At 51.8% G+C, this 24,015-nt stretch overlaps 1 protein-coding gene across 2 annotated transcripts; it reads right to left on the minus strand.

The window, feature by feature from the left end:
* Positions 1-5,551: 5,551 nt before the first annotated feature.
* LOC123112883 (pre-rRNA-processing protein TSR2) lies at positions 5,552-9,628 on the minus strand. 2 transcript variants are annotated; one of them, XM_044533984.1, is made up of 4 exons: positions 9,195-9,628; positions 8,480-8,571; positions 7,962-8,075; positions 5,552-6,052 (listed from the first exon to the last, which is right to left on the minus strand). In XM_044533984.1, the coding sequence occupies exons 1-4, from the start codon at positions 9,235-9,237 to the stop codon at positions 5,873-5,875; spliced, it is 429 nt and encodes a 142-aa protein (XP_044389919.1). In that variant the 5' UTR covers positions 9,238-9,628; the 3' UTR covers positions 5,552-5,872. The 2 variants fall into 2 exon arrangements, with proteins under 2 accessions (XP_044389919.1, XP_044389927.1); XM_044533992.1 differs by having other exon boundaries at positions 8,976-9,628.
* Between the last annotated feature and the right edge of the window lie 14,387 nt (positions 9,629-24,015).

Consider the following 24,015-nt stretch of genomic DNA (forward strand, 5'->3'; position numbering starts at 1 on the left):
AAGAGACAACCATAGAGCTTCTGCCAGTTGCCGATAACTTCAACAAAACATGATCATCTCATACAATAACTTATATCTCATCACGTCTTGACCATATCACATCACAACATGCCTTGCAAAAACAAGTTAGACGTCCTCTACTTTGTTGTTGCAAGTTTTACGTGGCTGCTACGGGCTGAGCAAGAACCGTTCTTACCTACACATCAAAACCACAACGATAGTTCGTCAAGTTGGTGTTGTTTTAACCTTCGCAAGGACCGGGCGTAGCCACACTCGGTTCAACTAAAGTTGGAGAAACAGACACCCGCTAGTCACCTGTGTGCAAAGCACGACGGTAAAACCAGTCTCGCGTAAGCGTACACGTAATGTCGGTCCGGGCCGCTTCATCCAACAATACCGCTGAACCAAAGTATGACATGCTGGTAAGCGGTATGACTTGTATCGCCCACAACTCACTTGTGTTCTACTCGTGCATATAACATCAACTCATAAAACCTAGGCTCGGATGCCACTGTTGGGGAACGTAGTAATTTCAAAATTTTCCTACGCACACACAAGATCATGGTGATGGTATAGCAACGAGAGGGGAGAGTGTTCGTCCACGTACCCTCGTAGACCGTAAGCGGAAGCGTTAGCACAACGCGGTTGATGTAGTCGTACGTCTTCACGATCCGACCGATCCAAGCACCGAACGTACGGGGCCTCCGAGTTCAGCACACGTTCAGCTCGATGACGATCTCCGTGCTCCGATCCAACAAAGCTTCGGAGATGAGTTCCGTCAGCACGACGGCGTGGTGACGATGATGATGCTCTACCGACGCAGGGCTTCGCCTAAACTCCGCGACGATATGACCGAGGTGGAATATGGTGGAAGGGGGCACCGCACACGGCTAAGGAACGATCCATAGATCAACTTGTGTGTCTATGGGGTGCCCCCTGCCCCCGTATATAAAGGAGTGGAGGAGGGGAGGGCCGGCCCTCTCTATGGCGCGCCCTAGGGGAGTCCTACTCCCACCGGGAGTAGGATTCCCCCTTTCCTAGTCCAACAAGGAGCCCTTCCAAGTAGTAGGAGTAGGAGACACGGAAGGGGAAGAGAGAAGGGAAGGAAGGAGGGGGTGCGGCCCCTCCCCCTAGTCCAATTCGGACTAGGCCATGGGGGGGCGCGCGGCTTGCCCTAGGCAGCCCCTCTCTCTTTCCCGTATGGCCCAATAAGGCCCAATACTTCTCCCTGGCGAATTCCCGTAACTCTTCGGTACTCCGATAAATACCCGAATCACTCGGAACCTTTCCGAACTCCGAATATAGTCGTCCAATATATCGATCTTTACGTCTCGACCATTTCGAGACTCCTCGTCATGTCCCCGATCTCATCCGGGACTCCGAACTCCTTCGGTACATCAAAACACATAAACTCATAATATAACTGTCATTGTAACGTTAAGCGTGCGGACCCTACGGGTTCGAGAACTATGTAGACATGACCTAGAACTATTCTTGGTCAATAACCAATAGCGGAACCTGGATGCCCATATTGGCTCCTACATATTCTACGAAGATCTTTATCGGTCAAACCGCATAACAACATACGTTGTTCCCTTTGTCATCGGTATGTTACTTGCCCGAGATTCGATCGTCGGTATCCAATACCTAGTTCAATCTCGTTACCGGCAAGTCTCTTTACTCGTTACGTAATGCATCATCCTGCAACTAACTCATTAGTCACATTGCTTGCAAGGCTTATAGTGATGTGCATTACCGAGAGGGCCCAGAGATACCTCTCCGACAATCGGAGTGACAAAACCTAATCTCGAAATACGCCACCCCAACATGTACCTTTGGAGACACCTGTAGTACTCCTTTATAATCACCCAGTTACGTTGTGGCGTTTGGTAGCACCCAAAGTGTTCCTCCGTAAAGGGAGTTGCATAATCTCATAGTTACAGGAACATGTATAAGTCATGAAGAAAGCAATAGCAACATACTAAACGATCAAGTGCTAGGCTAACGGAATGGGTCATGTCAATCACATCATTCTCCTAATGATGTGATCCCGTTAATCAAATGACAACTCATGTCTATGGCTAGGAAACTTAACCATCTTTGATTCAACGAGCTAGTCAAGTAGAGGCATACTAGTGACACTATGTTTGTCTATGTATTCACACATGTATTATGTTTTCGGTTAATACAATTCTAGCATGAATAATAAACATTTATCATGAAATAATGAAATAAATAATAACTTTATTATTGCCTCTAGGGCATATTTCCTTCAAGTAGGACTCCCCTCTCCCTGGTGCGCCCCTTGGTGGCCGGCCTCCTCCTCCCCTCCTTTATATACGGGGGAAGGGGGCACCCCAAAGCACAACAGTTGTTTTTTAGCCGTGTGCGGTGCCCCCTTCCACAGTTTACCACCTCGGTCATATTGTCGTAGTGCTTTGGCGAAGCCCTGCGCAGATCACATCACCAACACCATCGCCACACCGTCGTGCTGACGGAACTCTCCCTCGACCCTCTACTGGATCAAGAAGCTCGAGGGACGTCATCGTGCTGAACGTGTGCTGAACACGGAGGTGTCGTACGTTCGATACTTGGATCGGTTGGATCGTGAAGACGTTCGACTACATCAACCGCGTTACTAAACGCTTCCGCCTTCGGTTTACGAGGATACGTGAACACACTCTCCCGTCTCGTTGCTATGCTTCTCCTAGATAGATCTTGCGTGATCGTAGGAATTTTTTTGAATTACTACGTTCCCCAACAATGTTGAAGATGGACGAGCAGGCCAAAGCGTGGTACCTGGCGGAGCGTGGCCTCATCTTAAATCAGATGCCCGGGCCAGAGACCACCCCTACGCCCACGCCGATACAGACGCCCAGCCCGAGCGACGAAGTGGTGCTGACGCCGACCACCAGCCCGAGTGTAGAAGCCGCACCGACGCCCAGCACGCCTGCGTCTACGACGACCCCGGCTAGTCCCACCGAGGAGCCCGCCGTTTGATGCATTCTGTATCTATAATTCCTTCCTTTTGATCGCCGAACTATCGGGCATGTTTTGATCGCCGAACTGTGGCATGATGATTGCCGACTTGTGGCATGGTGATCGCCGAACTTGAGGCGCTTTTGGCAGCATGAAAGCCAAGTTTGGCAAAAAAACGGGCGTCTTCGGGCCGAGACCTGGGGCGCGACTGGAAACTCGATCGCCCCAGAGCGAAAAACCCACCGGCTCAAACGCGAAAACACATTCGCCGGGTGCGCTGGAGCCGAACGAGTGGAGATGCTCTAAGTTACTTGCTCGCCAAGTCTACTGCTCCTGCTCTCAGGGCCGTGGCCAGCCGCGTTGTCGCCGTGTCCGTCAAGGAGTTCCACCTCTCTCTCTCTCCCTCCCTCCCCCGTTTTGTCCGTGCGGAGATCTAACGAGCACTCAGGGCCGGCCCTGAGGAGGGGGGGGCAGGGGGCGGCCGCCCCGGGCCCCCAAAGTCCAGGGGGCCCCACCAGGGGTATTTTACTACCTAGGCTATAGCCTATGGGCCCTTCCGCCGTTGGTGAGAAACAAGTCAAAGGGCTGGGCTTCAGGATGAGAAACAAGCAGCAGCATGCATGCCGCACGCAGCGATTCCTTGATTCACGAAAGCACAGGAAAGAGAGCAATCGATCTAATCTGACGACCCCTTCCTATTCCATATTTCTATCATGCAGTGATTCCAGCCTTCAGGCCGCCGACGCCGTACTGTCGCCTCCTCCTAATTTCCGTCCTAATCAAGTTCGCCGCCGCCGCCGTACTGTCTGCTAATTTCCTTCCTAATACAGTTCGCCGCCGCCACAACCGATTTCAATTCCTGGGGTCTCCATCATCTGATCAACAAGCCGCACTTTGTTTGTTCTCCGTCTGACCATCTCCAGAGTTTAGACTCTCTAGGCACCGAGGTATATCATATTTCTGTTCATTGGACGCCGTTCAACATTGATGCATTTTTTTCTAGCACTTTGTGTTATCATGTTGTCTAGAAAGTATGCATCAGATAGCGATAAAAGGCAAAGGAAAAAAATGTTGATAACTGGTACAATCACACATCCAAGATATTCAGAAATTTTTCAGTAGTGCTACCCGTGCTTCTACTGCTTCGATAAACTCAGATGATGAGTTGGAGATAGTGGCCAGATAGGAAGAACAACCAACTAATGGGAATTTGGAATATGATCAGCAAGAATAAAATGTCGATATTTTTAACAATGTAAGTGGCTCCAACAATGTAGGTAATTCATCGGATGCACACACACAGTCGGCTAGTGTTCAAGAACAACTTGTTTATACTTCTGACATTTTCATCGTAAGTTTTCCAAAGTTGAAATTATTGAAGAATTATCTAAGGTCAACAATGACCGAAGAAAGTTTTGATGGTTTGGCAACTTTATGCATTGAGAAGAAATTACTAAATGAGATTGACATCAACCACGTCATAAGTGACATGCATCGAGAAGTTTTGATTGGTATGTATGAATTATTTTATATGCATACTGGTTTTGAATGCATTGGAGTGCTATTCATAATATTTTATATATATATATAGTCATTGTTACTGATAGGATGTCTATGTTAAGGGCCCCAAGTTTTAGTCTCGCCCCGGGCCCCCAAAATTTCAGGACCGGCCCTGCAAGCACTAGTCTAATGAGAGTTAGCAAAATCGTTGTAGAAGTACCTTACAAACGCATAGTATTTATATTCAATAGGGATTTATTTATGGAACAATGTGGGCTTTGTTTGAAACAAACAATGTCACGATGGATGGAGAGTGACGTTTTGGCACACATGGGAGCGCGAGCTCCAGATTTAAAAAATATGTTTTGAACATATTTTGAAATGTCAAAAAATTTCAAACAAAAACTTGGCGCATGCATCTCGATATTGTACATGCTCACAAAGTCGTTTCGCGAAAAACCGACAACTTATGTGCCGCGTGTGAAACAGACAAAATCCGGTGTTAAAAAATGATTTTCAAAAGGCATCTTTTTGACATTTTTACACAAGCCACAAAAAGTGTCGGTTTTCTCCAAAACTTGACATGCACACATATAATGTCGAAATGTATGTGCCAAAATTTTGTTTAAATTTTTTCCACACTTTGAAATACTTTTTTCACGTGCAGGAGCGCGCCGCTCCCAAGAGCACAAATGGATTTCTGCTATGGAGGTCCACGATAATTTTATTCATTGTAAATTTTCCATAGAGGACTTCTAAATTGTACTCTCTCCATTCCATAATATAAGAGCATTTTTAATGCTCTTATATTATGGGACGGAGGAAGTAATAAACTTTTTGCAAGCTATTCTGACTAAAGAGAGCATGGGTTTCCAAAACAGAAATGTCGTACTTCTTCAGAATTGCACCTAAGCAGCACGCACCTACAGAGGTTGAGAAATGGGCAGGTGCAACAACAGACATAGTCAATTACTCTGTTAGAAGGACAAATCTACTGGTGATACTTTTTGGGGCAAAGAAACTAGTAGTTCTGTCTGGTGATACTTTTTGGGGCAAAGAAACTAGTAGTACCTGAATTCAAAAGCACACAAATACAAGGGCAAAGATAATCATCAGTTCAAGTGTGCATACCTCATAAAAGATACTTTTTACCTAGTTTACAACTAGAGTATTTCGTTGCCATGTCGAACAAGAGTGAAAAAGATAACATGCTAACACAAACATCATTCCTGATAAAATCCAGACAACACAAAGTAGAGTGAACACTTATAACCTTTAGACGAAAACGGCACAAGTAGGAGTTGCGCCAAGGTTTTGCTAATCACATATTAAAACCTTCAGACAGAAAACGGCCTCTAACTGGGAGCTGTCTCGCCAAGGTTTGCTTCTGCGCTTAATTCTTGCCTCGGCCACGCCTAGGAGGCACAACAGTCCACCCATCAGCATCAGGGGTAGGCTTGGAAGGTTTTGGCTGATCTATCACCATATCATCTGATCTAGCTGCTTCATCTTTCCCCATTGATGGCTCATCACCATCATCAGAGCTATCATCATCATCATCCTCCGGTACCATCTTCTCATGAGAAGAAAGAAAGTTAGCTACAGGGGCTTTCTGAGTCGAAGATACACGTAAAAATAAAAACAATCAATTTAAACTTTAAAGTTATGCAGTGCAACGTTGTAATGACTGAGGACCACTTCAGATAACTGTAGACACATGGTTACTCAACATATAAGTATGTCTCCAAATAACAATGACCGGTTCTGATTAGAAAACGAGGTTAAGATCCACATGCTAAGAGCAAAAACACAATCAATCTAGCATTTTGCAATTAACCCCGACAAAGCAACAATCAAGCATATAAAAAGGACCACATCTTGAAGAATTAATAATTGAACAAATTATCAAACAGATCTTGGAAGTGAACTGTCAGGCTGTGTTTGGATGTAGATATTAAGACCTGGAATTAGACACTGGCGTTGTGCAGAACCGAATATCCAGAATTCTAGGAGTTGGGTAGGCCTAGCTAGTCAGCCTGTGTATTCAGGTTAAATATTGAGGTGCTGAACTTTTGCCTCCGCAGCCCGTTCCCGAATCTCTTGGGTTAGAGCTCGACAGTTGCGTGCATTTGGGCCGAATTGTTTTTCTCTACTCTCCTCACTTGTCTGTCTCTCGCTCGTCCAACCCTTCCTCCCGTCCCAAAGAAACAGGAGAGGCGACGCACCAAGTAAACCTCCGCCCACAGGCTCATCCTGCTCCACCTCCGGAGCGCCTCCGCTCGACTACCCTGTCTCCATCCAACCTCTCCCTCTTCCTCTCGCCAGCTAACCGTTTCTGCTCTCCGATGTCCGGCGCAAGTACACCACCACCTGGCATTGTGGTGGTTGCAGGAGCCGGTACTGTCCTCTTCGTTCCTCTAGGCAGGCTTGGTCCATCTAGTTCTAGTGATTGATACAGCTCTTTTACAAATTTTAGATCCTGATGTGATGCCGCTCCTGGATGCACACGTTTCCACACCTACATTAGTGCTTAATGTCCTTTCATGGCTAGAAGTGGACAACTAGTTCGTGTGTGGCTTTAGGCTAGCTGTTGAGTGCATATTATGCTATTGGTCCTAGTTCGATTCTGACCTTTGTGCTTTGTGGTGCCAATCTCAGAGACCAAGACATGGTGTGGTGTTTAGTATGATGTGAATTACTCAGATATTCAGGTGACAATCAATACATAATTTTGTGATGTGTATTCGTCGAGTCATTTTGATATTTATCAAAACCAAATCATATATCATTTCTTCAAAACCGTATTTACCGAACTATTGCGTACAATTTTTCCAATTTTCCATGTTTTTTGGAAGTTACGAGATGACATGGTAATTTTACATAACATTTGTTCGTTCTTTTTATTTTTATTATGTGATATATAATTATACAAATGAGGGCAGGCCTGGCGCAATGGTGAAGTCCTCCCCACTTGTGCCAAGAGGTCCTGGGTTCGAACCAGCCTCTCTGCATTGCACTTTGCAGGGGTAAGACTAGGTTCCTATAATCCCTCCCCAGACCCCACCTTGTGTGGGAGCTTCTATGCACTGGGTCTGTCCTTTATATATAATTATACAAATATGTTCAGATGTTAAATGGAAAACATTTTTATACATGCATAAAACATTATAATGATCATTGTCTCGTACAATTGCATTTCCCCATTTTGACCATCCAAACAACATTTGGCATTAGACGTCAATATCAAGTCTGGGTTCTTAATACCTAAACATCCAAATAGAAATATTGGTATTCAATCTCAACATCAATATCAATATCCTCTGATATTGACACTCAAGTCTATGCAATGCCTAGCCTGTGAATGTCTGCATCCAAACGGAGCTTGAGAGAATACTATTGATTCTAGGTTGCAACACGACTGAGCTCATATGTGAGAAGATAAGCAACACAAATTATGCATGCTAAAACTAAACTTGAAATACCTGTCTACTTTGGGAAACAGCATTTCCTTGAGGACGTGTATTCCTTAATTTCTCAACCGATGAAAAGTTGTTTTCCAGGCATTCTTCATGCATTATCAAAAATTGTTCAGCAACCTGTTTGCCATAAAAACTTTGAATTAATAAACATACATTGCACCGTTTACGAGCAAACCAAATACAGCTTTACACAAATGACAGAAGAAGTACATTCCAACTTGATTATGGTTAAGAAGCTTCAGGTTTTCTGCTGGATAAGCTAGAGATAAAAATGGGGAAGATGGAAATGGGGAGGGTTGACCCATCGACCCGGTGAACATTTAAAATAGTGGAAGAAGGGCCACAGTAGCGACCCTTAAATACAATAGGGGAACTGGGCCAAGCAGCTAAAACCCTAAAGGTTGGTCAGAGCAAGTCAACCCTTTCAGTTACACCAACAAGTACTTAATCAGATATTCATTACTTCGACATAGTTCAGGACCTATAGCTGTGCTAAACATGGCACAAGGAAAAATAATTACCTCCCCAATGCTACCATCCGCAAAGTTAGAATTGAGGGATTTATATATGTTGTCAAACATCATATCCTCCAAGTCCTCATAATAATATGGGCCTAAATAAAACCAATGAATATTAGATGCAGAAGGAGCAAGCATAAAAAGAGTGAAACTAACAAAAAATATTAATCAAACCAACAAACATACAGCAGAAACACGTAAGGCATGCCAACATCACATTTTGCACCTACGGTACAGATGAAATTACCCGACTTTCTAAAATAAAAGGAGAATGCAACATATATTGGAGTTCTCTTTCAATATAAACTGATTCTCACCTAAGATGAAGTGCAAAAATAAATAGAATGATGTGTGATCAAGCTATGTGGTTGAAAACAAAAAATCAACATAAGTAAATGATGAGCAAAATACAGAAGCTCAAATTTTGAAATACAGACCATTACGAAATTCCACACTAGACTTTTTACCTATTGGACAACATGGCTCCAATATATCGTACCTAATTGAATTGTTTCGTCCAATACTTTGGAGTTGTGAAATTCTGAACCCAAACTGGCACAGAACCAAGCAACGTAAATCCTCTATAGAACTATCCGAATCGAACAGCGCCTACAGATCGAAGGAGCCATCTTCCTATCAGCGAGTTCAGCGAGTTCAGCCCCGAAACCCCGACAAGAGGAACATCGCGAGGCTGGCTTAAAATTGGTCCGAGAGACACCTTTACTACCGGATCCCGCACGGACTTCCGTCGTGTAGGACATAATTACACGAGGAGCTGGTCGGCCTTGGCGCGGGAGTCGGGGCCGCCCCACTTGTTCTCCACAGCCATCTGCAGCGCCGTCCACCGCCCGAACACCAGCCCGATGCCCTCCTGGAGCGCTGCAGCCGCCTGGGGCGAGAGCGATCCGCCGCCGCTAGTGGATGTCGACATGGTGCTGCGAGAGTTCTAGGGAGGCGGCTAGGGTTTTGACCTTTTGGTGTTCTCTAGTAACAGAATTGATGGTGGTTGTGGACAAGGAGAGAACCGAAGAGGATCTTCCGGCCGGCGGTTGCTGGAGGGCGGCGTTGCGCGTGGCGGTGGCTGTGTAGGGTTTGGGGCGGCGAAATATCTACTAGGTAGAGCTTTTATTCATCAAAATCCACAAGGTGTGGAATACAAATCGGGTTATGGGGTTGGCCCAACCATATATGGCGCCTGGGACCAGAGAAAGAGAATGCTTGGCTAGTCTATCTGCTTCTAGATTATTCGCACGACCTTCGAAAACAAAATTACAGCGAAAAGAAACTTGTTGTAGTCTGATCTCCTTGATTATAGCACCAAAAGCTCCCAGACTTTCATTATGGATGGCATTAACCACTTGCTTTGCATCCGACGCGATCACGAATTGGTCTAAGTGAAGGTCTGCTGCGAGCGCCATTCCTTCCCGACATGCTATAGCTTCTAGCGTTGCCGGACCATCCACTCCGCGGATAACCAATGCCGAACTCCGGAGGAAAGCACATGTACTGTCCCTGCATATTGCGGCCGCTGTTCCTCGACTTCTCTTCGGCATCCAACATAACATGAATCTTGGCGTATCCCATTGGAGGTGCTTTTGGTCTCCTGTTTTGCGATGGCACCCTTGGCTCTATCCTCACCGGCTCCTGCTTCCCGCCAATAGCCTTGAGCTCATCATATATCTGTCCGCAAAAGTGATGATTGCATGTGGACTCTGAAAAATTCTTTCGTGAATGGCTTTACGTCTTGCTGCCCATATAGCCCAAAGTGTAACTGAGAGCCTCACGAATTATGCATGTGATAACAGATCCATAAGTGTGAAAAGCCACTGTTTCACCTTCGGTTCTGTTGTAGTTGCCAGCTTCTGCGTCAATTCCTCATCTATGAGCGACCAAGTGCAGCGGGACATGGTACACTCCAGGAGGGAGTGCCTCCAAGAATCTGGGGCTCCACACATGTCGCATAGATTAGAGTCTGCCATATGTCTTTGGGCTCGGACATCATTAGTTGGAATCGAGTGTTTTGATAGTCTCCATAAGAACATCATCACCTTCCCAGACACTTGTATCTTCCATAAACTCTTCCAGGATCTTTCCTCCCCCGCCATGCTCGATGAACCCGACCTGTTCTCGAGCCATACTTCTCTTCTTGACCTAGTTGCAACCAGCATGTGATAGGCCGATCGGACTAAAAAGAGCCCATTCTTTTCATAGTGCCAACTCCAAAAATTTGGTATATTACGCGTGCATAGAGGAAAACCTAGGATCACTTGAGCATCCATCGGCATGAACACGAACTCGATCTTCTGTCTATCCCAGCAAGCCGATGTACTGTCGATAAGTTCAGAAACCAGTTCCGGAGGGTTTTGAGCGATGCATCCATAAGGTTTCATCATCTCTTCTCTCGGTAGCCAATTCTCGTCCCAAATCTTTTTTGAATCTCCATTCCCAATGCACCTGACAAGACCAATCTTCAGGGTGTCATGACCCTCAATTATGGCTCTCCAGATTTGACTCAGGTGGTTTCCTAGTGAAACTTCCAATATTGAGCAGCTAGGGTAGTATATACTTTTCAGAATACGCACGCTCAGAGAGTCTGGGTCCTACAGCAGTCTCCATGCCTGCTTAGCTAACATGGCCATGTTAAAAAGCTCAAAATCCTTAAAACCCAAGCCCCCCATACCTTTTGGTTGTGTCATGGTCTTCCAAGAGACCCAGTGGGGCTTTCGCTTTCCTTCCTTACTCCCCCACCAAAATTTCTGAATTAACATATTTAGGTGCTCACACAAGCCTTGTGGCAATTTAAAACAAGACATTGAGAAAACTGGAACTGCTTGAGCGACTGCTTTGACCAACACCTCCTTGCCTGCTGATGACATTGTATTCTCTATCCATCCTTGTACTTTGCTCCACAGCGGTCTTTGAGGTATTTAAAAGCACCATTTTTTTGAACTTCCAATGTCATATGGCATTCTAAATATTTTTCATTTAGGCTTTCATTGGGAACTTGCAACATCGTCTTAACTTCAAGCCGAGTACTATCGGGAACCCCCTTGCTGAAGTAGACTGAAGATTCGTTGTGGTTAATACGCTGTATCGTTGCTTGACAGTACATATCCAATACCAGATTCACCTCGGTAGCACCCATACTATTTGCCTTGAAGACATTACAAGAAATATGTCAACTTGCGACCATCACTATTGGTCGCTAAAAGGTCATTGTTTTTCATTTGCGACCTTTTTGTGACCAAAAACAGATGGTCAAAAGCTGCCGGTCGTAAACTGAAATTCACGACCTTCTTTGTGATACGTAAAAGGTCGTTGATTCTTTGACCAAAATTTTGCCACTAGCAGCCTCCCAGGCCATGTAGGATCCAACGTGGCAAGCTGACGTGGATAAGAATCAGCCCGGTCCAATTGGGTATCTATATGGGCCGAGCCTATTAATTCAGCCTTTTTAATATATATTTCTTTTTGTTAATTTTCGCTAGCTACATGGGTCTGGCCCAATAATTTGGCCTTTTATATTCTAGAATGCAGCCTTTTATAGTCTACTGATTTTCTATTTTCAGCCATTTTATTTTGCAACGGGTCCCACTTATCATGCTTAGCTCAAAAATGGTCCCACACATTAGAAATTTCGAAATTTGTGAAATAACCATTATATCTTGGACCCACTTGTCAGGTTTCCATTTCACGGGTATTCAAATCACATACACAATCATTATTTTGAACAGACCAGAGAGCAAATGAAATTGGTCCAAAACAATACTACATTAATCTATTACAATCGTTACAATATATTACAACCCAGATATGCCTACTACTGCCTACAATTACAACACATAATATGCTACTCTTTGCTGATATGCTTCACAGCTTCGGACATGGATTCGCACTTCACCTGTGCAAAAAATAAGAATGGACATATAAGAATAAGAATAGGTACAGAACATCAAACAGTAGCCAATGAGGGATCCAATAACTTATAATCAAGAATTGGCAGCAAATGCCATGTACATAAATAGTATGACTAACACTAACCAGTATGCGTTCATGGAGTGACTAAAATGTTCTCACTAGCTAGGATTTTTTTGGTATATTGTCGGAGTAATGGGCCACGGGTAGCCTCACCCGAGTCCCTGGATTTGTCAAGACTTTGGGCCAACTTCGCACCGCTGCGTCCCAAGATGACGCTCCGCCCTCCGGGGGCCGGCTATCTCGACGGCCGGCCACCAGAGGGCGGCCAACCACCAGCAGACAGCATCACGAGCAGCCGGCTCCAGTCAGCCGGCCTCCAGAGAGGACGACGTCGAGCAGGCGGCCACCTGGTGCCCTCAGAGTTTGTGCCCCCATTAAGAGGACAAGATGGGGCGTGGCTACAGTGAAGCTCCTCACCTCCGAATCTTGGGCTTGGCGTGGCCACAGTGCCCCGTACAGGCGGAGTTCTCCGCACGGTGTGGCACTATTTGCCACTCCCCTTGACGTCACTCCGGGCAGGAAGAGCCCTGTTCCCCACGACGGCCTGTCAGTATGGCCCGCAGGCTGCGGGCCCTACCGGGCAGTCACACCTCGGAAGATGGCGTATGCCGAACCAGTCGGATCAAGGGAAGGTCGGCCTCCAGCAGGCGGTCGTCCCTTCCCTCGAAGCAAGTGCACCATTAACCTAACAAGACCAGGTGTGGCTACAGTGACTTCCCACCAGGCGGCGGGACTGTAGCCACACTGAGCTGACCAAGCCCGCGTCATTAGCCGCACGGCTACCGTGAGCAGCCACCAACCAGACCCGCCAGTGGCGGGAGCGGCCTGTCAGCTCCGTACCAGACCAGCCGGCGGGGCCCACCAGGCGGCGGGCCCCAGTAGTCGGCGGAGAAGCCGGAGGCCGGAGACACTAACAGCCGGGCCCAATAGCCTGCCAGATTACCATTGTACCCCTGGGGGGTACCTATATAAACCCCCCAGGGCACCCATGCAAAGGGTTCCCACCCCATTAGATCTAGCCAGTTCCCTATGGAAGGAGAGAGCTAGCCTCGCCTTCTCCTACCTCTAGCATACAGCTCAAGGAGCACCTTTGTATCACTTGTGCCATAGTGATCATGCGGAGACCTCGCAGAGCAGGACTAGGGGTGTTATCTCCTAGGAGAGCCCCGAACCTGGGTAAAGTATGTCGGCGTTCGTGTCTACGCCTCATCCCGCTTCCAGGCACCGGTGACGTTCTACTTGCTCCCACCATGATAAGCCATCCTTTGGCATATGTTGCACCCAACCCCCGACATTTGGCGCCCACCATGGGGCGAGGTGCACCGTCTCTCGGAGATCTGCTCTGGACAGGAACCTTGTTCCTTCCTGGTGAGCGAAGCCAGCCCAGCACGCCCGATGGCGTCAGCCTCGATGCCCTGCATGGCGCGGAGATCGCCTGCGCGGCGAGCTGCCTCGCCGACCTTGTTGGCGAGGTTCACCTCTCCGATGAGCTGGCCTCCGATGCGGGCACCGGCTACCCCGAGAGCCGTCTCGTCAGCCTCCTCGACCAGCTGCACGTCACCAGCGAGCCGGCTGTGGACCTGGAGTCTGTTGGCTCCACCGACCCGATGATCGTCGACTCCGACATGGCGTCGCTTGACGCATTCCCCACCAACGTGGTGATCTACGACGAGCCGCCTCCTCGCGAGCACAGTGGCGGGAGCACTATCACGGAGGTGCTCGTCATCAACAGTGGCAAGCGCTTGGCCGGAGACGCTCGAGACCCACTCGATGCGGCGCTGCGAGACCTGACGGCGCCCATCCCAGAAGACGCAGACGCTGAGACGCTGGAAGCACGCCGCGTCCAGCTCCTCGAGAGCGCTGGCCGACTGGCCAGTGTGCGACGCCACTTGGACGCCTATCGGCGCGAGATGGACCGAGCCGTTGGTGGCACACCGGCTCCTGAGGGGCCTAGCCGCATTGGCCCTATCCGGCACCGTGGCGCGCCCATCGCCAGCATGTTTGGGGCAGAACGCCCCGTCTGCGCCACGCCTGTAGAGAACATCCGGGCTGTCCAAGCAGTGACGGACGAGCTGGACAAGTACGAGGGCGACGAGCGTCGCCACATGACGGAGCGAGTCCAGCAGCTCCTAGACGCGGCCGCCGCACATCACGACGCCGGCTGCCGCGCAGAAGTACCTGCCCCGCGGAACGAAGAACCACCCCTTCGCCAGGACCATAGTGCGACATCCCGGACGCCGACTGGCGGCGCCCGCGGAAGACGAGGCAACGAGCCGGCTGCCAGCCGAAGCTGGACTCGCCTTTCCATCGAGCGTGATGAAGACGGCCGCCCTCGAGCGGTGGAACGACGAGGCGACCCTCCGCCTCATCCGCCTCGTGGAGCTAGGCATCCCACTCCGCCGCCTATCACGCACCCGACACTCGGCGACCGCCTTGGCCGCCGAGAGGGAGTCGGAGAGAACGACGCCCGCCATCGGATTGATCACCTCAACCGATCCCTGGCGCTAGAAGAAGAAGACGCACTGGGCCCTCCCTGTTTCGACCCGCGAATCCGAGATGAGCCCTTCCCCAAAGGGTTCACGCTCCCGAGAGATACGCCCAAATACACCGGCTCCGTGAAGCCAAAGGACTGGCTGGTCGACTACTCCACAGCCGTCAGCATAGCGAACGGCAACAAGCGCGTTGCCATGAAGTACATCCAGCTCATGCTTCAGGGCACGGCCCGGACATGGCTTAACAGCCTGAAACCCCGCAGCATCAACAGCTGGGTTGATTTCACCGAGGCCTTCATCCGCAACTTCACCAGCACGTACAAGCGGCCTCCCAAACCCCGACAGCTCTCCTTGTGCGTCCAAGGGCCCAGCGAATCGACTCACGACTATCTCACGCGCTGGGCCGAGCTGCGCAATTCCTGCGAAGGCGTGCACGAGGTGCAGGCAATCGAGTACTTCACCGCCGAGTGCCGAGAGGGCACCCTCCTCAAGCATCGACTCCTCTGCAACGAGCCTGCGACGCTTGACGAGCTGCTGATCATCGCCGACAAGCATGCCAAGGCCGACTCCTCCATGAAGGCGGAAATCCTAGTTGATGCATCTGGCAAGGTGGCACCTCAGGCCCCTCGGACTCCGGCTGGTGAGACCAGTCGGCGACAGCATCCAAGCGATAACAAGCGGAAGGCCACTCAGCCGGCTTCCACCAGCCCCAGGTGGCGACAGTCGAAGACCAGCAACCGGAGGGGCAACCGGCACCCAAGCGTCAGAAGGGCGGCAAGTCCAATTGGTTGCCCGCCTTCTCTTATGAGCAGACCCTAGATGCACCTTGCAAATTCCATAGCAGCGCGAAGCCGTCCAACCACACCACTCGGAAGTGTCATTGGCTCGCCAAAATCGCCAAGGGAGATGGACTCCTGCCTCCTCCGCCTGCCGGGCCACCGCCTCCGCAGCCCCAGCAGCCGGTGGCCCGGCCAGTCGGCGCCATACAAGACTAGTATCCAGAGGAACATGGAGCTTATGTCGTGTTCACCAGTGTGGTCGATGATAGATGCAGCAGATGGCTGCAACAGCAAGAAGTACAAGCAGTGGCCTCAAACACTCCAGAATTCATGCATTGGTCTGAGAAGCTATCACTTGGAGCAGGGCCGACCACCCGGAAGTGATGCCTTCCCTAGGTTCATACGCCCTGGTCCTAGATGCCACCTTTTCAACGGAGAGGCGGGCAGCGCGTTTCTCCAGAGTCTTGATAGATGGCGGCAGCAACATCAATATCCTGTACCATGACACAATGGAGAAGTTGGGAATCAAGCAAAAGCAGCTCCTTCCCAGTCGGACTGTATTTCATGGCATAGTCCCTGGCCTTTCCTGCTCACCAATCGGCAAGACTCAAATTGATGTTCTCTTCGGAGACAAGAATCATTTCCGCCGTGAGCCAGTCTGGTTTGAAGCGGTGGACCTTGAAAGCCCCTACCATGCACTGCTTGGCCGACCTGCCCTGGCCAAGTTCATGGCAGCCCTCCACTATGCTTACCTCAAGATGAAGATACCGAGTACCAAGGGGATCCTAACTGTAGTCGGAGACTACAAGAAGTCGACCGCCTACGCCGCGGATAGCAGCCGGCTCGCCGAGCCCCTCGTGATTGCAGCTGAGAAGCGGCTCCTTGACCGGGTGGTGGCGATGGCAAGCAAGAAGCCGGAAATGTCACCCATCCCCAAGGAGTCGGAGGTTGAGGGCTTGTTCAAGCCGACAAAGGAAACAAAGAAGATACCCTTGGACCCGGAGCACCCGGGGAGGCACGCTGTCATAGGTGCAAACCTTGACAACAAATAGGAAAGCGAGCTTGTCAATTTCCTCCGTGAGAATCGGGACATCTTCGCATGATCTCCCAAAGACATGCAGGGTCTTCCGACGGATTTCACCGAGCACAAGTTACATGTCCGACCTGACGCCAAGCCGATCAGGCAACCCTTGCGCCGCCTGTCAGAAGAGAAGAGAAGAGTTGTCGGAGAAGAGATAGCCCGGCTTCTGGCAGCCGGATTCATCATGGAAGTATTCTTTCCAGAGTGGCTGGCCAATCCTGTCCTGGTGTTGAAGAAGAATAAGCAGTGGCGCATGTGTATTGACTATTCTAGCCTCAACAAAGCTTGCCCCAAAGATCCCTTTGCCCTACCAAGAATTGACCAAGTGATAGACTCCACAGCCGGATGTGAGCTGTTGAGTTTCTTGGATGCATACTCAGGGTACCATCAGATAAAGCTGAACCCGGCCGATAGGCTGAAGACCGCCTTCATCACACCATTTGGAGCCTTCTGCTACCTAACCATGATGTTTGGCTTGCAAAACACCGACGCCACGTTTCAGCGTTGCATGCAGAAGTGTGTCCTCAAGCAACTTGGCAGAAATGCCCATGTCTATGTGGATGATGTGGTGGTGAAGACGGAGAAGCGTGGCACGCTGCTAGAAGACCTCAAGGAAACCTTTGAGAACCTGCGCTGATTCCAGATCAAGCTCAACCCGGAGAAATGCGTCTTTGGAGTACCAGCCGGCCAGCTTCTCGGATTCCTAGTCTTAGAGCGTGGCATAGAGTGCAACCCTGTGAAGATCAAGGCCATTGAGAAGATGGAGATGCCCACCCGACTGCTGGACATGCAGAAATTCATCGGCTGCCTGGCATCAATTAGCCGTTTCATCAGTCGGATGGGCGAGAAGGCTCTTCCCCTGTACCAGCTCATGAAGAAGACCACTTTTTTCGAGTGGAACGACAAGGCGGACGAAGCTTTTCTCTAGCTCAAGAAGATGTTGGCAACCCCGCCTATCTTGGCGGCTCCGACTGAGAAGGAGCCCATGCTCCTCTACATTGCTGCCACCAGTCGGGTTGTCAGCGCAGTCATAGTGGTAGAGCGCAAGGAGGAGAGCAGAGCATTGCCGGTCCAGAGATCGGTATATTACTTGAGTGAAGTACTGTCCGCCTCCAAGCAAAACTACCCACATTATCAGAAGATGTGCTATGGTGTGCACTTTGCCGCCAAGAAGCTGAAGCCTTACTTTCAAGAGCACCCAATAACTGTCGTCTGCATGGCTCCGCTTGCTGAGATCATTGGAAGCCGAGATGCTTCTGGCCGAGTGGCCAAGTCGGCTATTGATCTGGCCCCTTACACCATCTACTACCAACCTCGCACCGCCATCAAGTCACAAGTGCTGGCCGACTTCCTCGTCGACTAGGCCGAGACCCAATACTTACCACCAGCGCCAGGCTCCACCCATTGGCGGATGCATTTTGATGGCTCCAAAATGCGCACCGGTCTGGGAGCCGGCATCGTCCTCACCTCTCCCAAAGGCGACAAGCTCAAATATGTGCTGCAAGTCCATTTTGCCGCCTCCAACAACGTAGCAGAATACAAGGCACTCATACGCGGACTCCGGCTTGCCAAGGAACTCGGCATTCGCCGGATCCTGTGCTATGGTGACTCTGACTTGGTCCAACAGTCGTCAGGCGACTAGGGCGCCAAGGATGCGAATATGGCAAGCTACCGCTTCCTCGTGCAGCAGCTCAATGGATACTTTGACGGGTGCGAGTTCCTCCATGTGCCAAAAAATGATAATGAGCAAGCGGATGCCTTGGCACGGATCGGCTCCACCCGAAAGGCGATACCAACCAGCGTCGCCTTACAGTGGCTCCTCAAGCCGTCTGTCAAGCCATCTCAAGAGTCCGACTCCATCTTCGTGCCGACCCCTCCTGAAGCAGTCGGATCCGACTTGAGGATACTAGAAGCCAATGGGGGGACTTCGGCAGGCGGCCCGAGGACTGCAGCCGTCGCACCCGGCCCAGGGATTCCAGAGCCCGGCCCGGGGACTGCAGCCCGCTGCCTCCCGGCCCAACCTCCCTTGTACAAGTTGCCGTCATGGCAGTCGGAGAGATAGCAGCACCATCATGGGCTCAACCCATCCTCAACTTCCTAGTGAACAAAGAGCTGCCGGCCGACGAGACCCTGGCCCGACAAGTGCAACGGTGGGCAGCAGCATACAGCATAGTCAACAAAGAGCTGGTTCAGTGCAGTGTCACTGGTGTGTACCAGCGCTGCATGGAGCCGGACCAGGGTCAAGCAATCCTCAGAAATATTCACCAGGGCGAATGCGGTCACCACGCGGCCTCAAGATCACTTGTTGCCAAAGCTTTCTGCCATGGTTTCTTCTGGCCGACTGCTCTATAAGATGCCAAAGAATTGGTCCAGAAGTGCCAGGGGTGTCAGAGATTCCGCTCCAAGCCACACTTGCCAGCCTCTGCACTCAAGACCATTCCCATTGCTTGGCCCTTTGCCGTTTGGGGTTTGGATATGGTGGGGCCATTCAAGACGCCCGTGGCGGTAGTTCACCAAGTGGATAGAGGCAAAGCCAATTAAGAAACTGAATGGGCCGACTGCCGTGACTCTCATCACCGACATCACCACTCGGTACGGCATACCACATGGCATCATCACCAACAATGGCACAAACTTTGCCAAAGGAGCCTTGGCTCGTTTCTAAGCGATGCAGGGCATCTGACTGGACTTAGCGTCCGCTGCCCATCCGCAGTCAAACGGCTAGGTTGAGCGAGCAAATGGCCTTATCTTGTTCGGCATTAAGCCCCGACTGGTCGAGCCTCTGGAGCGTTCGGCTGGATGCTAGCTCGATGAGCTGCCGGCCGTCCTCTGGAGCCTGCGCACAACTCCTAACAAGTCGACCGACTTCACGCCCTTCTTCCTCGTCTACGGTGCTGAAGCCGTCATCCCGACGGACATAGAGTTCGACTCCCCGCGAGTCACCATGTACACCAAGGCGGATGCCAAGGAGGCACGAGAAGACGACGTCGACTTGCTGGAGGAGGGCCGGCTGCTGGCACTCAGCCGGTCCGCCATCTACCAGCAGAGTCTGCGCCGATACTACAACCGCAAGGTGAAGCCAAGATCCTTCCAAGAGGGAGACCTTGTGCTCCGGCTGATCCAGCAAACAGCCGGCCAGCACAAGCTCTCAGTGCCTTGGGAAGTACCTTTCATCATCAACAAGGTGTTGGGCAATGACTCCTACTATCTGATCGACGCTCAGAAGCCTAGAGCACGCAAAAGAGATGATTCAGGCAAGGAGACGGAGAGGCCATGGAATGCAAACCTCCTCCGAAGATTTTATAGTTGAAAGCAGTATGTATCACGCTACCTTTTGTATTATGTACGAAGACTCCGGGTCCCCCGAGAAGAGCTCAGGGACTACCCTCCTTTTATCTACATGATAAGTATTATGCCTATGAGTGTGCATTGCTTTATTATTTCCGCCTGGCACCGGGTTCGACCAGTCGGCCCGGAGGTTTGCTGCCTTCTACTATATGCTGCCTCCTGCAACCGGACAAGTAATGTGTTGGGACCTAAAATTTCCTTTGTCAGAAGCCGCAGCTCGCGGAGCGACTGAATGGCGGGCAGGGGTTGCAAAACAGTGCCCACATGAAAAATGGCTAAGGAAAAAACGCATATAGTTGAGGCCGGCACAGCACTTGTTCGGCCGGCTGCCGAGCAGCCGGCCGGCCGGCTTCTGCTTCCCTTGCCAAAATCTCCAAACGGCTAAGTACTTGCCCTCCCGCAAAAAGCTAAGTACTCAAACCAGCCGCAGTCCGCAGAGCGGCTGCTTGGCTGGCAAGAGGGTAGCTAAGGGAGGGCGGCAAAGGAAAAGTACAAGGAGTATAAAGCAAGAAAAGGATAGAAGTCGGCAAAGCAAAGCATAAATTGCAATAAGATATTTACATAGATAAAGGCCCATAGGCCGACATTCAACAAAGTTTGATATACACCCCACGGGTGGAATTGTGCGAATTTAACCAAAGATGTCCAGACTAGCAAGCAGGGAAAGAAAAAGATAAACATCCTAAGGAGCGGCAGAAGACTCTGGCTGGGCGTTGGGGTCGGCGGTGCCGGTTGGCGCGGCAGACGGCTCCGGTTGGATGGTGGAGTTAGCTGCACCGGTTGGTGCGGCAGACGGCTTTGGCTGAATGATGGAGTCAGCTGTGTCGATTGGCGCAGCAGGCGGCTCCGGCTGGGCGCTAGAATCGGCAGCACCAGTCGGGACGGCGGAGGGCTAGATGACAGAGTCGGTGGCATCCGTCGGAGGAACGGGTGGCTGGTCGATCACCGCCTGGCCGCCTCCAGCAGCGGTCGGCGCTTTGGAGCGCGGATCGTTGCTTGTAGCCCGATTAGGTTGGGGCTGACCATCCGCCCCAACCTCCGGCATGTCGTCGCTCTCCTCCTCCTCCTCCTCCTCCCCCTCCTCCCCTTCATTGCTGGAGTCAATGACTTCAGCCGAGTCCTCGCTATCCTCTGGGTTCAGCCCGAGCCACTCCTGCGGCGCTTCGGCGCCTTCCTCAACTACCTTCGGGATGAAGATGCTGGTGTTGGTGAAGTCGGCGATCGCCGCCGCCCTGTTGATAAGCTCGGCTTCCACCGCCACCAGCTCCTCCTGCGCCTCCAGTCGAAACATGGCCAACTGGGCTAGATCTAGCCCAAGATACCACGCCTTGACGAACTCCAGGGCCCTGCGCGCTCCTGCCCGGGCTGCAGAGCCCTTCCAGGCCTCCAGGCGGCCGACCGCCACCTCCAGCCAGTCGGTAGTCCGACTTGGGGTACGCAGAGTCGGCAAGCCTAGCCAGAGGGCGGAAATCGCCTGGGCCCCGACGCGCTGAAGACGGCGCAACATTTGATGGGCTGGCCGAAGACGGGCCTGGATGCCGAGGATTTGCTTGTTTTTGAGGGTCTGGGGGGCGTCAGCGTCAATCTGCACGCCTTCCGCCCTCCGCTCCTCGCACTGGGCCTTGATGATCTGGTTCGCGGTGACGAAGTGGCCCGAGAAGGAATCTGCTTGGACAGAAGGCAAGGAAAGCCAAAGTCAGAGACAAGCAGTCGGCCTAGATAAGGGCCGGAAGCTCCAAACAAGAGATGAAGAAAACAAAGCTCACCATCGACCAAGTCTTCGATGCTGCAGAAGCAGGCCGTCATCTGCACCTCCTTGTCGGCCCAGGCGGAGCGCTCGACCTCAAACTCGGCGAGGAGGTCGGTCTCCTTCGCCTTCGCCTCCCGCTGAGCCGTCTTGAGGGCCTCCGCCTGCTCGGTAAGCTGAGTGACCAGCCGGTCTCGCTCCTCGGCCAGCTTGCCATACTCCGCCTCCTTGCCGCACAGGGAGGTGTTGGCTTCGCCCAGCTGCTGCTGCAAGGCGGCGTTGGCCTCTGTAAAAAAGAAAGAAGAAAGAACATCAGTCAAATAACATGAGGGATGCAGTTGCCGGGGAGATCCGGCCCGATTGCTCAGCAGTCGGCCCGAATCACGGGGACTAAAGCCCGCGGGCGTGCCATCGCGCCCCCGCAGAGAAGAAGTAACTAGCAAAGATAAAGCCACTAGGGAGATTCGGCCCGACTGCTCGGCAGTCGGCCCGAACCTCGGGGACTACAGCTCGCGGGTGCGCCAGCGCGCCCCCGTGAAGAAGGGAAATCGAAGCTTACTCCAGCTCTCGGACAGATGGGCAGTCTGCGTCTCCAGCTCCCGGACCCTGGAGTTGAAGGTGACCGCGTGAAGATTGTGGTAGTCCTGCAGAATGGATATCAGATGAAGTCAGCATTTGACACTTGCAAGTTAAAGTTCCGGACCGCCTGCTCAGCAGCCGGCCTGAAACTTGGGGACTACACCTAGTGGGTGCGCTTGCACACCCCCACAAAGAAAGCAAGAAGATCAAAAAATAAAGAGAAGCGAAGAAAACTTATGTGGATGGCTGCCCGCGACTCCAGGAATGCCTCGTTGCAGCGCTTGAGGGCTTCGGCTTCAGCCCGGAGTTGGGCCTGGACGTCAAGGGATGCCTGGGCCAGGGTGCCCGTCCCACCTTCGGGTACCCAACCAGCAGGCGCGGCGCTGGTCGCTTCGATGTCGAGGACCGACGAGCTCGCAGCACCGGCTTCTAGTGGCCACAGCGCCGAGGCCTCCTTCGCAAAACGGCGGCGCGTGGGTGTGCGGACGCCAGGAGTCAGGTCCGTCACCGCTACGTCCCCGGCTGGTGGCACCAGCGGCGCGGCCGGCTGCCCGTCCTGCGTTCCGCTAGTCGGTGGCGGCGGCACGATGACGTCCGGCATGGCCACGTCGCAGCCCTCCCTCTCCCTGACCGGCTGCTCGTCGCCGGCTCTCCCAGTCATCGCCTCAAACTCTGGCGGAGGTGGCGTGGTGTTTAGAGGCGTCACAAGCAGCAGCTCTTGGCGGCGTGCGGCCTCCGCGAGCCGCTCCTTCCCCGCGGCTTCGGCCTCCGCTTGCGCCAGCTTCCTTGCCGCGGATGCTGCGGCCTTGTCCGCCTCCGCCTTCGCCAGACGGTCGGCCTCTTCCTCGCGCGCCTCCCGCGCGTTCCACTCCCTCGCCTCCCGGAGGTCGGCAGCCGAGTCGATTCGCCGACTGGTAGAGGAGGTCTCCATCGACTTGATGACCGAGGCGGCGCCCGATTTCTCGAGGGTGAGCGGGGCCCTGAGATAGGAAGACAAGACAAAAAGTTTTTAGGCCGGATCGGCGAAGAGGTGGAAGTGTGAGAAGGACACTTATGCTGACACCATGACTGGCACCTTCGGCTGCCTCTGGTACTTGGCCACCTTGGCCGCGGCTTCTTTCCGCTTGGTCGCCGCGGCCGGGTTCTTGGGCTTCTTTGGTGCGCTGTCAAACAGGGCAGCGCCTTGCTTCTGCTTGCTTTTGCCACCACAAGCGGGCGGCCCAGTAGAGGGGCCTGCGCTGGTGTTGGCAGTGCTCTAGGCGGGGCGCGGCTCGTCGTCATTGTCGTCATCGTCGGGCCAGGTCTCCAGCCCACCGCCCTCCTCGGAGCTGCCTGCTCTGTCACCGCCGCCTGTTGCGTCGTCCACCAGGGCGGCCGCCCCCAAGTCGGGGTCGTCCACATCACTCACCGCCCTGTCCGGCAGATAGTCACCACCCGGCCCCATGATGGCAGCCGTCGCCTCGGACATGTAAATCTGCACTCCAGCAGGGAGTCGCATCATGATAAGAACAAGACTGAAAGACAGAGCTAAAGAA

The sequence above is a fragment of the Triticum aestivum genome, chromosome 1B, assembly GCF_018294505.1.
Source record: "Triticum aestivum cultivar Chinese Spring chromosome 1B, IWGSC CS RefSeq v2.1, whole genome shotgun sequence".
NCBI lineage: Eukaryota > Viridiplantae > Streptophyta > Magnoliopsida > Poales > Poaceae > Triticum > Triticum aestivum.

Coding starts and splice junctions, on each gene's coding strand:
- LOC123112883 (XM_044533984.1), bottom strand. CDS start 9,237: ATGTCCTACACGACGGAAGTCCGTGCGGGATCCGGTAGTAAAG. Junction 8,076..8,479: donor CGGATGGTAGCATTGGGGAG/GTAATTATTTTT, acceptor TATGGCAAACAG/GTTGCTGAACAATTTTTGAT. Junction 6,053..7,961: donor CTGTTTCCCAAAGTAGACAG/GTATTTCAAGTT, acceptor TCTCATGAGAAG/ATGGTACCGGAGGATGATGA.